Source organism: Diplotaxodon limnothrissa, linkage group LG15 (assembly GCF_057381915.1).
Source record: "Diplotaxodon limnothrissa isolate DT_005_m linkage group LG15, D_limnothrissa_male_GT1.1, whole genome shotgun sequence".
NCBI lineage: Eukaryota > Metazoa > Chordata > Actinopteri > Cichliformes > Cichlidae > Diplotaxodon > Diplotaxodon limnothrissa.
The window spans coordinates 1,613,500-1,630,275 of NC_140610.1; the positions used below are offsets into that span (position 1 = coordinate 1,613,500).

Here is a 16,776-nt window from a genome sequence, read left to right on the forward strand (position 1 = left end):
TTCACAAGAATTAGAAAAAACAAACTGTATTAAGCTGACACAGGAGCCGGGAAACACCTGCACAGAAAAACACACAGTGGGACACCAGCAGTCACGGACTGGCCTCCCCAGAGCCCCGACCTCAACATCATTGAAGCAATGTGGGATGATCCTGACAGAGAAAGCCAAGATCCAAAAAGATCTTTGAATGTTCAAGAAGCCTACAGAACTATTTTTGGAGGATACTTAGAGAAATGAGAAGAAAGCTGAAAAGTAAAGACGGTCACAACAAATATTCCAGCAGGTTCAAACTTGTACAAAGTCAGTTTGTCTTATAAACTGTTTTCTAGTGCATTTAAAAATGTTTAAAAAAATAATCAAAAAACTAAAAACACCCATTTCTCAAATTCTTAGTAAAACCCAAGGAAGTGATGTGGCTCATGACGTCTGCACATTACTGCAAGTCTGGCCCAGCTCACAGTAAAAACTACTGTGAGTAACCCCGCTGACAAAAGACCGACATGCATGAGGCACGACACCGACAACTCATTTGTGTCACAAAATATTTAATCAGTGCAGAATTGATTACACGCGTCAGAAGTACATCTAATAATAAGCTGTACAATATCTTACAGCGTACTACGTGTTGCTTTGATAATACAACTGTCTGCAGCAGGAGGATCACCTACGACTGATAAATGTGAGGTGTCTGGAAAAAACAACTAAAACAACACTTCACCTTCAGAGTGAAATACAGACAGATGCAACATTAACTGCTTCGGCTGGTACACGTGTGCAGTAATCTCATCTTCAGGGTGGTTTTAAAAAAAGAAAAAAGGACATAAGGTATCAGGTACGTTACATTTCAGCGGATCCTGACATTGACGGTTTCCACGTGGTTCCAGGCAGGAAGAACAAACAGGGGACTGTCCAGTGATCGATTCTGCAGCTACGGCCACTAAAAAACTGCTAGATTATCAGTGGCTTCATTAAAGAGAAGATATTCATACCAGCACGAAGCCACGTTGTCCCCTCTTTGTTCTGTTTCCTGAAACTACAGGCAGTGCATTTAAGAGCGTGATGACATCATTAGCCGATGAGGCCCAGGCAGCATGAATAATGACCTTAACTTAGGCGTGGTACAGTTAGGCAAGTCTAAAGCTCATCTGGTCTTACACTGAGCGTGGAGGACAGCGGCGAGGGGAAGATCGCAGAGGACTGATGTAACCAGGTGAGAGCGCAGCGAGCGCTCAGGTGGCAGCTTGAACACGGTGATCACAGCCGGCTCTGTCGCGGTCAGCTGGCAGTTTGAGGTGGGAGTGAGGGGGTGATGTCACCGTTCTTCTTGGAGGTGCAGAAGTATTAAAGCTTTTTATTACAACAGGATGGAAAGACTCATTGTAACGATGTTATCGTTCAGCTCTATGGAGCTTTCATTTGGCCCGCAGCTTTTGCTTTGGGGTTCGCTCTCATCATGGGAGCCATGGTGCCCTCAGCTGTGCTGGAAAAAAGGTGGTGGCGGCGGCAGTGGGGAGGGGTTCAACCTGATAAATGCGCCTTTGGATGAGTCAGCCGCGTCACGCTTATACCCGTCCATTACTTGGACTCTTTCTCTGCGTCCAGCACTGCAGAGCGGATGCCCAGCTTCTTCAGCTCCTCCACCAGGTCTCCGTTCTGGTGCATCTGCAGAAAGATGTCGCAGCCTCCCACAAACTCGCCATTGAAGTACACCTGAGGGATCGTGGGCCAGTTGGAGAAGTCTTTGACTCCTGTGGAAGGCAGACAGCGTCAATACTACCAGTCCTGTTTCTCTGAACACCTCGTGGGTTTTAAAATTAGGCGTAGCAGTTTGGTTACATGCCTCATTAGCATTTTTAAGGAAAATCTGAGGGGTGGGGGTTTTTTTTTTCTACCCACTGAAACTGTAGCAAAAGCACAAACCTCCACACTCACAGCAAAGGGTCTCCAACCCAATTCAGATTTATTCATTTAGTGCAACAACAGTGGCCTCCAGGCACTTTATACTGTAAAGTAAATAATGGAGAGAAAAATCCCAACAATCAGGCGACCCTTATGAGCAAACCATAGATGGAAGAGGGAAAGATGAACTGCCTTTTAGCAGGAAGGCAGAACCAGGTTCAGCGAGGGGCCATCTGTGAGTGGTTGGGGGTGAGGGGAGGAAGCCAGGAGAAAACACGCTGGAAGAGCCTCTTCTCTTAACCCCCCCCCCCTCCCTTTAAGCCCTTTAACATCAGTATTATGTTTGTTAGTGTCCAGATGCGGCTGTAAAATACAACATTCAGACTATATAACAATATGTAAATTGATCCAATCGGCCATTATCAGGTATTTCGCTCTAAACGTGGTTAAAGACACGTAGACAGGACAACGGGAGCACATATTGCTGATGTCATCTGTGAGGACGCTTCCCTGCTCTCCGACATGTCTCGTGTCATTATCGGAACAATGGGGATCGAGTCCTGACAGAGGCCGGGACTTTGATACCGATGCTAACGTTACCCCACCCTTTGGTGCTGCTGCACAACACTGATAAAAACTGGCCATGGAGTGCCGTTGACAGCTATCCTAACCGAATGCTGCTTTGAATGAGGTAACGATCAGGACCCGACACTTCAAGGATGTTTAAATGAGCTGCACCCAGCATGTGACGCTTTTTCTGCCGGTTACAAAGTAACCAAAACGGTACACGTTCACCTGAGAGGTGACAACCTGTTGCTGTCAGGCAGACTCCGGGTTACTGACCTTGTCTGAGGTCCTGGTCCTCCAACACGTTGTACGCTGCGTAGTTGTCCACGCCGTGCATCCGGAGGATCTGAACCACAGCGTTACTGAAGCCGCACATGGGCTGCGCCGGCGTGCCTTTCATAAACACCACCACTTTGTCCTTCTTCACCATCTCACCGAGGTCTTTCTGGAGATCCGCCGCCGAGCACAGGAGCCGGACTGAGGCCCACTGCGAGCGGCCGTCGGTTTGTCTGGGCAGGTAGACAGCCGGACCCGAGCGGAGACACCGAGCAGCGGATCGGAATAAACTGTTCATGGTTTGTGTTCAATTATCTCGTTACAAGAGGAGAAGAAACGTCCTACAGACGGGCCAGAGTCGGAGTAAAAACAGCCAGTCAAACTACTGTCGCCTCACTGTTACGATGAGGGGCGTTTACGTGAATGGTGATTGGACAGCTTCGCCCAGTCTTCGCCGAGTCTGATTTGCTAATGGTGGCGTCACACGTCATTCAACGCTGGCGAATGTAAGACGTTTAAAGTTATTGTGTTAGAAAATATAATAGTAACAATGTTACAATAAAAATAAGAATAATGTGGCATTCACATGTCATGTATATGAAAATGGCATGTTTTCTTTGATAAAATAAAACATTATATAAAAAAAAAAAAAAAAAAAAAAAATTCAGGTCACAGAAGCAGAAAAGGACTTCCGGAGCATTTTACATTCACAGGAAGAAGAGGGTAACTGTTTGAAAGATGGCGGCGCCCACGCAGAAGAATAACAAACCGGGGAAACCTGGAGGGAAAGAGGCTCAGCCTCTCATTATCGCCAAAACACCGGCGGAGGAACAGCGTCTGAAACTGGAGAAGTTGATGCGAAACCCAGATAAGCTCGCTCCGATCCCGGACCGACCCAAAGAATGGAACCCGCGAGCCCCGCCGGAGTTCGTCCGGGACGTGATGGGCTCCAGCGCGGGTGCAGGCAGCGGAGAGTTCCACGTTTATCGCCACCTCCGCCGCAGAGAGTACCAGAGACAGGACTTTCTGGACAAGATATCAGAGAAGCAAACTAAGGACGAGGAGTACCTGGAAAAACTGGAGCGGAACAAAGAGGCCGCCGAAGAGAGGACAGCGAAGCGGCGGAAGAAGCGAGAGAAGATGAAGCAGAAGAAGCTCCTGGCGAAGAAAGCTAAACGTGAAACTAAAAGCAAGAAGGAGGGAGACGACAAGAGCTCCGAGAGCGAGGAGGAGGACGAAAGCAAGGATGAAGATGAGGAAGACGAAAGAGAAGCTGAGGATGACGCAGAAGCGCCCAGCTTCATCATGGGGAAGAAATGAACCCGTGAAACGTGGAAACTCCTCGCAGTTGGACACACCAGCGACACTTCAAGCCTTTGAAAATAGAGGAGATGATTTGGATCCTGTGGTGAGCCTGCAAACAGGAAGGTGGACCTGACCTGCTGCAAGGATTAAAAACATTGTCGCTCATCAGCAGAGACACTTGGACTGCCTCGTTTAGCAGGCAGGAGAATCCACCGAGGGACCGATGTTTGAAAGAGGAATTGTTCAGTGTAGTTATTCATTATGGCTTCCAGGATCACACCTGGAAGCCTTTGTCGTTGTTATATTTCAGTATGATTCAGGCTTATCTGCAGGGAAATCCAGCTTTGGTTTTAAGTTAGGAATGTTAACAGTATTTGGAAATAATCTATTTCAATGTGCTAAATGTTTTGAAATAAAACTGAATAATAAAAACACCCGGGTGTTGTGCAAGTTGCTCACAATGAAACCCAACAGCCAAGATGATACTTAGACATGTGATTGATGCTTCGATGTTCTCCTGTGCAGCCTTGTGAAGCTGCCCCTGGCCCAGCCTGTTGCCTGTGGGTACAACAAGCTGCAGAAAGCAACTCAAAGAATGAAAAGGCGTGGCTCCTGGAGGCTCGGGAGTGTCACGTGCGATGTTCTTTGAACAAACCCCTGCCTTCCACGGTGGTGACGACCTCCCCCGGTAGCCGTCACCTTTCTTGAGGCAGGTAGAGTAAAACCTGGCAGCCAGATATTGTCTGAAACAGGGGAAGCTCTTCCTGTCAGACACTGTTCAGCTGTCACACTGAAGCCTTTGGGAGGCTTTGCTGTTTAGTTTCAACTATTAAAAACACTCAGAACGTTTGTTTGCTTCAGTGTAATAGTTTGCCTGTGCCTACTTGTTAGTTTGCTCCTTTAATACAAATAAGAATATAGCTGGAAGCGAGTCACTGCTTTCCATCAGGTTTTGGGTTTCTTCATTTATACTTATTTAGTTAGAAAATGTTGTCATTCCTTCAACCTGAATCCTTGACCGATGCTGCAGATTAATGTTAGAAATGTATGTCATACTTTTACTTGTGCTCAGTATCACATGTTCCCCGTTGGATTAAAAAAATGCACATTTCTCCTAATCATATTAAATTCAAATGATTTCCTTTAAATGTGATACCTGAACATGTTTTAAAACAACATTTGCTCTCTTCCTTCTTTGGTTTAAACTTTTTCTTTTATTTAACAAAATGGGCCAACGGGACTTAAATAAAATGTGTTTTTGGTCTTTTTATGGTCTGAAAGTCATTAAAAAATGTTTACCTAGATTCACAAAATATAAAAAGTGTTTCATTGAAAGAGCTGTTAATGTGCACGTGCTTTATGATTTTAAGTATCTCTTCAAAAATTCATCCTGTCAGCAAGAACAGAAAAAGGATGTTTGATGTACACGTGGCTTTCTGTTAGCTGTAGTGAAACACATTTAGGTCTTAGGAGTGTATCTTTAATATATTACTGGATATTTTTATTTATGATTTATTTTAATACCCGATGAAGATCAGTTACAATTTTTGACATTTGTTTTTTTTCCTGCACAGCTGTTGTTCATTCAGGTGAGTTTTCAAACTAGCTGCTTATTATTTAACAAAAGATTCAACTTGAGAAAATGTATTTATTAGCTTTCAGCCCTCCTGCATGTGTATATGTTTGCTGAGTTGCACAGCTAAAGAAGACTCGCAACCTTTGATTTGACCTTCACAAAAGTAAAGGAGTATTAAAATGAATTATTTTCATGTATAATTAACACGAGAGCTCTCTGTGCATATTATCACACTGTATTTGCATCATATAGTTTTTTGAATAGCGATGCATTGAGGAGGACATTTCCACAAGCCTGACTGTAGATACGGATTGGTGGAAGAAAAAGTAGAAAGGATGAGGTAAGAAAAGACAAATCATAAAGAATGAAACAAGTATTGGCGAGGAAATGAATCACTAATATCCAGCGTACCATTTTAATGCACTTTATGTGTTTGACCTTACAGCTCATTATCTCCCTATAAAACACTTGTGAACACATAAGTGGAAGAACCTTTGGGAACAAATGAAAACTTCTAATCAGACAAGCTAACGTGTGTTTTCAGCAGCCGTACAGCAGGTTGATCCTCCTGATGTCCCAGTAGGACATGCCCTGCCTCTGGCCAATCTGGACGTTGGGGTTGGGGATGGGGGAGATGGTTTCCCTGCCATTGATGGAGAAGGCTGTTCTTTCATAGTGCATTATGGAGGAGTAGTCGTAGGGAGTGTTGAGGTTGTTGGTGTCCTGCTTGTCGAAGTTGTAGGCCATCTGTGGGTCGATGTTCTCCCAGTTGATCCTGACGTAGTAGTCGCGGTCGCTCCTGGTCTGCTCGTGCTGGAAGCCCAGAGCGTGGTTGACCTCGTGCTGGATGACGCCAAAGTAGACGCAGCCCTGCCTGTTGAGAGACAGAACCTGCTTCCCTCCCTGTCTGCCCAGAGGAGAGAAGCATCCGTTCTGGCTCTCGATGCTGATGTAGTCGTTCTGGTCCTTACGGTCGACAAAGCGGACACAGGTCTGGCTGTGGAAGGACTGCAAGGCATTTCTGATCAGCTGCCTTTCCCCGCTGCTGTACTCACTGCTGATGGTGAAGGGAACCGTCACCAGGCCGTTGTTGTCTTTCTGCCACAGGCAGCTCTGGTAACTCTGGCATTTAATGGCATTTCTGCTTTTTGGAAGCAGGATGTCTCCTTCCAGCAGGATCTCGTTGCTGCCATTGTTTGCGGTCAGAATCCTGGTGGTGATATCGACGGTGTGGTCTTCCTCCACCTGGCCCTCTCCTCCTCCTCTTTCCTCCATGAGAGGATGAGCCTGAGAGAGGCCGAGCAGGAGCAGCAGGCTGACAGAGGGACTCATCTTCAGAGTGGGTCTGGTAGCTGTGGAGCTTCTTTGCAGAGCTGCTGTGGAGAGACTCCTCGGAGCTTCGTGTCTGACACAGTTGAGTCGCAGGTCTTTATACTCTCCTCTACAGGTGTGTCTGCAGGAGTGTTATGGGCTGAGGTCAGGTTTGACAACCGGTTTGATGGTTTCATGCGTGTGCCCGTTCAGGTGTGCTCGGGGCATGCTAGTTCATGTGTGGAAACACACAGGGCGTCAGAGGGGTTATATGAGTTTATGTGTTTTTAAGTTTTAATTTAATCAAACCATAGGGTTTTTTAATTAAACTATTTTTATCACTTAGGTGTGTCTCAACATTCAGTTATGCAGACATATGTCTTCTTAAAAGCAATTCTTTGTTTTGCGGGCGGAGTGGAAGCTGTTTTGGTTCCAGTGTTGGGAAGGTTACTTTTAAAATGTATTCCATTACAGATTACAGATTACATGCCCCAAAATGTATTCTGTAACGTATTCCGTTACGTTACTCAATGACAGTAACGTATTCTGAATACTTTGGATTACTTAATATATTATCATGCATTTTTACAACTACGTGAATGTACTATTGCTGTGTGATTTATTACTATTACTGAAGGTCCGCGGCTCTGAACCGTAGTTAAGGGACCTCTGACTAATACGTCGGGTTCGTGTCGGGCTCGTAGCCGAAAAATAGCTTTACTTTGTTGTCTGGGTCAACTTTGCTAGCAGAGACAGAGAGAGGCGTTGAAAGGCTGCTCCAACGGAACTTATTATTTCAGAGGAAAACACGAACACAGCGTACAGTCGAGTCTAAATAGCTTATTTACAGCTGGGCTCGTCAGGCTCTCTGTTTGGCTGCAGTGGTTATTATTATATTTACATGCTTCCAGCTCCCGTTTCTGCTCGATGACAGCTCGTACTTTTCCTTTTTCTCCCTCCTCGCTCACAGACACATAACGTGTATGGCAGTCCATTCTCCCTGCAGCACGGACTACACTGCCTATGATGCTACATTCTTTAGAGCTATGCTTGTAGCATTCTGCCTGTTAGCTTAGCACAACAACAACAACAACAAAAAGGCGCTCTCTCACCCAGGAAACACAGAGAGAGAGAGCGTCACCCTGTAACCATGGCAACCATAACGCTGCCGGCTGGAACAACAGAACGTAGCTGTCAAACAAAACCCAAACAGTCCTGACCCGCCACAACATGAAACAGGAAAGTACCGCAGTATAATCCATTTATTTCAACAAAGTAACTGTATTCTAAATACCACCTTTTTAAACGGTAACTGTAACGGAATACAGTTACTCATATTTTGTATTTTAAATACGTAACGGCGGTACATGTATTCCGTTACTCCCCAACACTGCTTGGTTCACAGTGCACCTTAACAAAGAGGGGCTGCTTTTCATTTACATCTAGTCAAAAGTGTTGGTGTTTTAGTCACACTAATTTTGTGATTCTGACAATATCTCAGCTTGCAGTGATGCCATTTCATTTCATCAAACCACTAGTTTTAATTTAACTAGTTTTTATGCATCTACTGGGGTTTCTTTCCAGGGTTGATGCGATCGTTTTATTTAAAAATCGGGATTTCAGAATGTTGAACTAAGAGTGAGACAAAGCCAGCTAGTTTTTAACACAGTAAATGGTCACAAATAACATTCAGTCCTTTAGAAAATAAATGCTATTGGGCTACTTCTAAAACACGTTGCACACCATGTCACCTTTCCCCCCAAAGCAACCAGTATCGCTCTTATCAAGCTAATCGTGTTTTAATCACACTCATTTTGTGATTCGGATGTCACACCTTGCAGCGATGCAAGCATTTTATTTATTTAAAAACGGATCAAACGGGCATTTCTCCTGTAAGGGGTTTCATGGTTTCAGAGTAGTTTTTAACACAACAGATGGTCGCAAATAACATTCAGCTCTTTAGAAAATAAACGCTGCAGTGATACTTCTAAAACCAGTCGCCCAGACCCGCTCCGTCTTTTCAGCAGCTGGCTAATTGTTTGAATGTGTTCAGGATTACAAAAGCCCACCGCGGGTATCATTTAATTGTTGGGATTCCTTAGGAAAAGGTAAAAGCCGGCAGGTGTACCAGTCGAGCAAGGTCTCGCCTACTTTCTGAAGTAAGGTTCAAGGTTCAAGGTTCTTTATTTGTCACATGCATAGTTATACAAGTATAACACACAGTGAAATGTAGCCTGACACGCTCCTCGACATGTGCAAAAAAATTGAGGGGGGGTGTAGAGGAAGAACATTATATATATGTAGTATATACATTGGGTGAATGTGCAGTAGTAGCAGCAAGCAGGTGAATTCTGTACATTAATATGAATAGACATCTGACTATTTTACAGGATAGACAATATAAACATATTTAAAATTAAAGGAATTGAAATGTACATTGTGCCTTGGTTTAGTGTCTGGAAGAGTCCTGTCTCAGTCAATTATAGATGATGTGAGAGGGCGGGTGTGTGTGTTTAGGGCACGGATGGCTTGGGGATAGAAGCTCCTCTTGAGTCTCTCTGTCCTTGCCCGGAAGATGCGGAACCTTCTACCAGTAGCCAGCAACAGCGGTCCCTTAGGCCTGTCTTGGCCAGTTACACCGGATCTGAGCAACTGCGTGCCCCACCCTCATTGTTTTAAACTTGCACAGCAAGGTGATGCCCTGCAGGTGTATAACCCCCCCTCCCCAGACTTATAGGCAGGAAACAGGAAAGGTATCGTAGATTTAAAGACACATCTTCATTGAAGCAAAGGGAACTGACTAATTATGAGTAGCCACAGTTTAGGGACACTTTCTCAAATAAAGAGGATTTCATCATCTGCAGTTGGTGAAAAAAGTGCCACATTAAAAACAAATCAGCAGATCCACAAAGTGTGGATACAGACTCTTTTCAACTATAGTGGTAGACGTACGCTTCATTACTTATCAACATACGTTTCAAAGGCTTGCATTAGAGTGCATTGGTGCACACTTGGGCATCTTTTATTTAACATGGTTATACCACTGTGAATTTTGCTATATAATATACTTAAGAGTCTATCATATGTTTGACATCCAGCAAAAAATTCAAAAAAATATATTTTTAAATCAGTAACTTAGCAAATGAAATGTTTTTTGGACAACAAATGAGTCACGTTTTAAAAACAGTTTGAATAATCTGCGCTGCCAGACAGACATTTATGAAGCGCTGGCTATAACACACATGCTTACCGTGTGAAAGGACCGCGGACGTCTTGGAGCAGAGAACCTCGTTGTATTGTCGCTTTTCTCTTATGCATAAGCAGCGCTGGCTGGTCATGAACGCTCTGTGTGGGTAGAAAATGGTCTGCACCGGCGCTGGTCCTGACACGAAATGGCAAGGGTCTCACGCTCTCAGGAGCGCTTCATATAGGACCGGGTGCTTCCAAAAACAATAGATGGGGTGCCTATAAGTCTGGGTGGGGGCGATACACCTGCAGGGCATCACCTTGCTGTGCAAGTTTAAAACAATGAGGGTGGGGCACGCAGTTGCTGAGATCCGGTGTAACTGGCCAAGATAGGCCTAAGGGACCGCTGTTGCTGGCTACTTCAGAAAGTAGGCGAGACCTTGCTCGACTGGTACACCTGCCGGCTTTTACCTTTTCCTAAGGAATCCCAACAATTAAATGATACCCGCAGTGGGCTTTTGTAATCCTGAACACATTCAAACAATTAGCCCCGCTAGCTGTTCCCCGGCAGACCCCAAGCAGCTGGGGAAAGAGGGCGGCTGGGTCACGGTGAGGAGGAAGCATAGTCCTAAACAGAAGCCCCAGGTACACCACCAACCCGTTCATGTGTCTAACCGTTTTTCCCCACTTGGCGACACACCCGCCGGGGGTCAAACTCTGGTAATTGGTGATTCTGTTCTCAGACATGTGAAGCTAGAGACACCGGCAACCATAGTCAATTGTCTTCCAGGGGCCAGAGCAGGCGACATTGAAGGAAATTTAAAACTGCTGGCTAAGGGTAAACGTAAATTCAGTAAAATCATAATTCACGTCGGCAGTAATGACACCCGGTTACGCCAATCGGAGGTCACTAAAATCAATATTGAATCGGTGTGCAACTTTGCCAAAACAATGTCGGACTCTGTAGTTTTCTCTGGTCCCCTCCCCAATCAGACCAGGAGTGACATGTTTAGCCGCATGTTCTCCTTAAATTGCTGGCTGTCTGAGTGGTGTCCCAGAAACGATGTGGGCTTCATAGATAATTGGCAAACCTTCTGGAGGAAACCTGGTCTTGTTAGGAGAGACGGCATCCATCCCACTTTGGATGGAGCAGCTCTCATTTCTAGAAATATGGACAAATTTATTAAACCCCCCAAAATATGACTATCCAGAGTTGGGACCAGGAAGCAGAGTTGCAGTCTTACACGCCTCTCTGCAGCTTCTCTCCTCCTGCTACCCCCCCCAAAAACCCATCTCCATAGAGACTGTGTCAGCTCCCACACAGACAAAAAACAAACTAAAAACCAGCAACAAACAACTTAAACATAAACAATTACAAAGAAAGAACAATACAGTATCCACATCTGAACCAAAGAGTAAAACAGTGAAATGTGGATTATTAAATATTAGGTCTCTCTCCTCCAAGTCTCTGTTAGTACATGACTTAATAATTGATCAACAAATTGATTTACTCTGCCTTACAGAAACCTGGTTGCAGCAGGATGATTATGTTAGTTTAAATGAATCAACACCCCCGAGTCATTCTAACTACCAGAAATCTCGAAGCACAGGCCGAGGGGGAGGTGTGGCAGCAATTTCTCACACCAGCCTATTAATTAATGAAAGACCCAGACAGACTTTTAATTCATTTGAAAGCCTGATGCTTAGCCTCGTCCACCCCAGCTGTAAAACTCAGAAACCAGTCTTACTTGTTATCATCTATCGTCCACCTGGGCCTTACACAGAGTTTCTGTCTGATTTCTCAGACTTTATATCTAATTTAGTTCTGAGCTCAGATAAAATAATTATTGTGGGTGATTTTAACATCCATGTAGATGCTAAAAGTGACAGCCTCAACATGGCATTTAATCTGTTATTAGACTCAATTGGTTTCTGTCAAAATGTAAAAGAACCCACCCACCACTTTAATCACACTCTAGATCTTGTTTTAACATATGGCATAGAAACTGAACATTTAACAGTGTTTCCTGAAAACCCTCTCCTGTCTGATCATTTCCTGATAACATTTACATTTACAATAATTGATTACACAGCGGTGGAGAGTAGACTTTATCAAAGTAGATGTCTTTCTGAAAGCGCTGTAACTAAGTTTAAGAATATAATTCACCCACTGTTATCATCTTCAATGCCCTGTACCAACATAGAGCAGAGCAACTATCTGAACGCTGCTCCAACAGAGGTCGATTATCTTGTTAATAATTTCACCTCCTCACTACGTACGACTCTGGATACTGTAGCTCCAGTGAAAACTAAGGTCTCTAATCAGAAGTACCTGACTCCGTGGTATAATTCTCAAACACGTAGCCTAAAGCAGATGACTCGTAATCTGGAGAGGAAATGGCGTGTCACAAATTTAGAGGATCATCATTTAGCCTGGAGAAATAGTTTGCTGCTTTATAAGAAAGCCCTCTGCAAAGCCAGAACATCTTACTATTCATCACTGATTGAAGAAAATAAGAACAACCCCAGGTTTCTCTTCAGCTCTGTAGCCAGGCTGACAAACAGTCAGAGCTCTTTTGAGCCAACCATCCCTTTAACGTTAACTAGTAATGACTTCATGAACTTCTTCACAAATAAAATTTTTATCATTAGAGAAAAAATGACCAGTAATCATCCCACAGATGTAATATTATCTACAGCTACTCTTAGTACCATCGATGTTAAGTTAGACTCTTTTTCTCCAATTGATCTTTCTGAGTTAACTTCAATAATTACTTCCTCCAAACCATCAACGTGTCTTTTAGACCCCATTCCTACAAAACTGCTCAAAGAAGTCCTGCCATTAATTAATGCTTCGATCTTAAATATGATCAACCTATCTCTAATGATCGGCTATGTACCACAGGCCTTCAAGCTGGCTGTAGTTAAACCTTTACTCAAAAAGCATCTCTAGACCCAGCAGTCTTAGCTAATTATAGGCCAATCTCCAACCTTCCTTTATATCAAACATCCTTGAAAGAGTAGTTGTCAAACAGCTAACAGATCATCTGCAGAGGTTTATTTGAAGAGTTTCAGTCAGGTTTCAGAGCTCATCACAGCACAGAAACAGCTTTAGTGAAGGTTACAAATGATCTTCTTATGGCCTCTGACAGTGGACTCATCTCTGTGCTTGTCCTGCTAGACCTCAGTGCAGCGTTCGATACTGTCGACCATAATATCCTATTAGAGCGATTAGAACATGCTGTAGGTATTACAGGTACTGCACTGCAGTGGTTTGTATCATATCTATCTAATAGACTCCAATTTGTGCATGTAAATGGAGAGTCCTCTTCACACACTGAGGTTAATTATGGAGTTCCACAGGGTTCAGTGCTAGGACCAATTCTGTTTACATTATACATGCTTCCCTTAGGCAGCATCATTAGAAGACATAGCATACATTTACACTGCTATGCAGATGACACCCAGCTCTATCTGTCCATGAAGCCAGATAACACACACCAATGAGTTAAACTGCAGGAATGTCTTAAAGACATAAAGACCTGGATGGCCGCTAACTTTCTGCTTCTTAATTCAGATCAAACTGAGGTTATTGTACTCGGCCCTGAAAAGCTTAGAAATATGGTATCTAACCAGATTCTTACTCTGGATGGCATTACCTTGGCCTCCAGTAACGCTGTGAGGAACCTTGGAGTCATTTCTGACCAGGACATGTCCTTCAACGCACATATTAAACACATATGTAAGACTGCGTTCTTCCATTTGTGCATCATCTCTAAAGTTAGAAATATCCTGTCTCAGAGTGATGCTGAAAAACTAGTTCATGCATTTATTACTTCCAGGCTGGACGACTGTAATTCATTATTATCAGGAAGTCCTAAAAACTCACTCAAAAGCCTTCAGCTAATCCAAAATGCTGCAGCAAGAGTCCTGACAGGGACTAGAAAGAGAGAGCAGATTTCTCCTGTTTTGGCTTCCTGTTAAATCCAGAATTGAATTCAAAATCCTGCTGCTCACATACAAGGTCTCAAATAATCAGGCCCCATCTTATCTTAATGACCTTGTAGTACCATATCACCCTATTAGAGCACTTCGCTCTCGCTCTGCAGGCCTACTTGTTGTTCCTAGAGTATTTAAAAGTAGAATGGGAGGCAGAGCCTTCAGTTTTCAGGCCCCTCTTCTGTGGAACCAGCTTCCAGTTTGGATTCAGGAGACAGACACTATCTCTACTTTCAAGATTAGGCTTCAAACTTTCCTTTTTGCTAAAGCATATAGTTAGGGCTGGACCAGGTGACCCTGAATCCTCCCTTAGTTATGCTGCAATAGACGTAGGCTGCCGGGGATTCCCATGATGCATTGAGTTTTTCCTTTCCAGTCACCTTTCTCACTCACTCAGTGTTAACAGACCTCTCTGCATTGAATCATATCTGTTATTAACCTCTATCTCTCTTCCACAGCATGTCTTTATCCTGTCTTCCTTCTCTCACCCCAACCAATCACAGCAGATGGCCCCGCCCCTCCCTGAGCCTGGTTCTGCCGGAGGTTTCTTCCTGTTAAAAGGGAGTTTTTCCTTCCCACTGTTGCCAAAGTGCTTGCTCATAGGGGGTCATATGATTGTTGGGTTTTTCTCTGTATCTATGAAGCGCCTTGAGGCGACTTATGTTGTGATTTGGCGCTATATAAATAAAATTGAATTGAATTGAATTGAATTGAAAAGACGGAGCGGGTCTGGGCGACTGGTTTTAGAAGTATCACTGCAGCGTTTATCTTCTAAAGGGCTGAATGTTATTTGTGACCATTTACTGTGTTAAAAACTAGCTGGCTTTGTCTCACTCTTAGTTCAACATTCCGAAATCCAGATTTTTTCTTTCTTTCTTTCTTTCTGTTCCGTTTGGCTCTTTTGCATCAGAATTGTTGTCTAAAGGCAAAGGAAGATGCCCAACGGATTTACTTTACCACATTGACCATCCCAGCCTTGCCGTAATGGTCCATTTGATTCACCTTTTATTGTTCATTTTATTTTCATTTGCTGAATACGGGACAGACTTGACTGGGGGAAAGAGAAACAGCTGAGAAGAGGGATGGGGGAGAAGGGCAAAAGACAAAAACCAACAGAACGGGCAGAGAAAAAAAAATGCATATATCGATCACCTGGATCACCTGCTGAGAAAGAAAAAGAAAACAAGCAGAAGAGAACAAGAGTAATAGAATAAACAACATCACAATGATATATGGGAATATGACAGTAAATACTAAATATTAAACATTATTGTGCAGCACATAAGATCGACAGCACACAGTGTGCTTTGAGGTAGGAGCCAAAAAGGGTGTAGTTTGTGGGTGTGATCACCCGTGTGTACACCTGTGAGCATGGACGCGCTTGTTTTTAAAAGGTTCCTTCATGTAATGATCTGCTAGAGGGTGTGGGGGGGCCACAGCCCCGTCCTCCAGGGCATGAAGCAGGTATGGAGGAGATCAAAACTCCAGACATCCAGAGGCCCCCAGAACACAAGAGACCAAGGAAGACCAACAGAGGGGCAGCTGCGCCACTGTCCCAGAAAGAGCTGAGGAGAGTCCCAGATGAGGGCTCACTCAGCAGCCGCGGAGCAGAAGCCAGGGGGACTTGCAGTGACGCGCCCGTGAGCTCCGCCGGCAGCCAGCCGTGCCTGAGTGACCGAGCCCCAGGCCGAGAGGCCGGGGGCACCCCACCTCCGAAGTGGCCCGAGCGAGCCCCAGGCTCCAGGCCCCGATAAGCGGCCGCCAAGGAGTGAGCCAGTGTGTACCTGGACGCCCATCCCCAGACACAAAGAACCACCAACGCACCGATGTCTGAGGGAGTCCGCCACCGGCAGGGGAAGTGGTGGTGGGCGGAGATAGGCCTCCAAACCTTGGAGGGCCTGAGATGTCCCCAGAGAGGTGACGCCTGACACCCAACCTGACATATAGACACAGACATACAGGCACACACAGACACAAACATCCATTCCCACCCTCATGCTCTCATATACACTTACTCCACACTCACCCAACGTGGAGACAGACATAAAGAGACGCTGTACACACGATCACACTCCCCAAGCGTACTCTACAAACCGGGTCTAGGTGCCCCCGCCCCTGGAGGGGGGAACTGCACCCAGACCCAGGTGGTGTTACCCTTTTCCCTGCGGTGGGGGGAGGCAGGCCACCCCGACTCCGCAGCAGCAGGGAGGCCCCACACTCCAGACCGCAGTCGGACGGCCAACTCCTCCTCCTAGCCCCCCCGCTCCAGCAGGTCGCAGAGAATGGGGGTGAGAGAAGACTCCAAACCTCCCTCCACCCGCTCATTGTAGTGTTGATGCATGTGTGTTCTAAGGTGCAATTAAAACCCAGGAGGGCATGGAGCTACAGTGGGGCAAAAAAGTGTTTAGTCAGCCACCGATTGTGCAAGTTCCCCCACTTAAAATGATGACAGAGGTCAGTAATTTGCACCAGAGGTACACTTCAACTGTGAGAGACAGAATGTGAAAAAAAAATCCATGAATCCACATGGTAGGATTTGTAAAGAATTTATTCGTAAATCAGGGTGGAAAATAAGTATTTGGTCACCTCAAACAAGGAAAATCTCTGGCTCTCACAGACCTGTAACGTCTTCTGTAAGAAGCTTTTCTGTCCCCCAC

At 44.8% G+C, this 16,776-nt stretch overlaps 3 protein-coding genes and 1 non-coding gene across 4 annotated transcripts; 2 read left to right on the top strand and 2 right to left on the bottom strand.

The window, feature by feature from the left end:
• Nucleotides 1-537: 537 nt before the first annotated feature.
• On the bottom strand, nucleotides 538-3,138 carry glrx5 (glutaredoxin 5 homolog (S. cerevisiae)). The gene is made up of 2 exons (XM_085372032.1): nucleotides 2,743-3,138; nucleotides 538-1,748 (listed from the first exon to the last, which is right to left on the bottom strand). Exons 1-2 carry the CDS (start codon nucleotides 3,038-3,040, stop codon nucleotides 1,576-1,578), a joined length of 471 nt encoding a protein of 156 aa, XP_085228158.1. The 5' UTR covers nucleotides 3,041-3,138; the 3' UTR covers nucleotides 538-1,575.
• Nucleotides 3,139-3,470: 332 nt separating this feature from the next.
• On the top strand, nucleotides 3,471-4,959 carry prkrip1 (PRKR interacting protein 1). Its single transcript, XM_085372941.1, has one exon. It carries the CDS (start codon nucleotides 3,481-3,483, stop codon nucleotides 4,060-4,062), a length of 582 nt encoding a protein of 193 aa, XP_085229067.1. The 5' UTR covers nucleotides 3,471-3,480; the 3' UTR covers nucleotides 4,063-4,959.
• On the top strand, nucleotides 4,566-4,840 carry LOC146616781 (small Cajal body-specific RNA 13). Its single transcript, XR_014906898.1, has one exon.
• A 1,204-nt stretch (nucleotides 4,960-6,163) lies between the features above and the next one.
• LOC146616782 (high choriolytic enzyme 1-like) lies at nucleotides 6,164-6,955 on the bottom strand. Its single transcript, XM_085373463.1, has one exon. The coding sequence runs from the start codon at nucleotides 6,953-6,955 to the stop codon at nucleotides 6,164-6,166; it is 792 nt and encodes a 263-aa protein (XP_085229589.1).
• Nucleotides 6,956-16,776: the final 9,821 nt, after the last annotated feature.

Bases quoted from the DNA above. Each gene is read 5' to 3' on its own strand.
- prkrip1 (XM_085372941.1), top strand. From the start codon at position 3,481: ATGGCGGCGCCCACGCAGAAGAATAACAAACCGGGGAAACCTGGAGGG.
- glrx5 (XM_085372032.1), bottom strand. From the start codon at position 3,040: ATGAACAGTTTATTCCGATCCGCTGCTCGGTGTCTCCGCTCGGGTCCG. The intron at 1,749-2,742 runs GTCAGTAACCCG...TGCCTTCCACAG, and splicing joins GGACCAGGACCTCAGACAAG to GAGTCAAAGACTTCTCCAAC.
- LOC146616782 (XM_085373463.1), bottom strand. From the start codon at position 6,955: ATGAGTCCCTCTGTCAGCCTGCTGCTCCTGCTCGGCCTCTCTCAGGCT.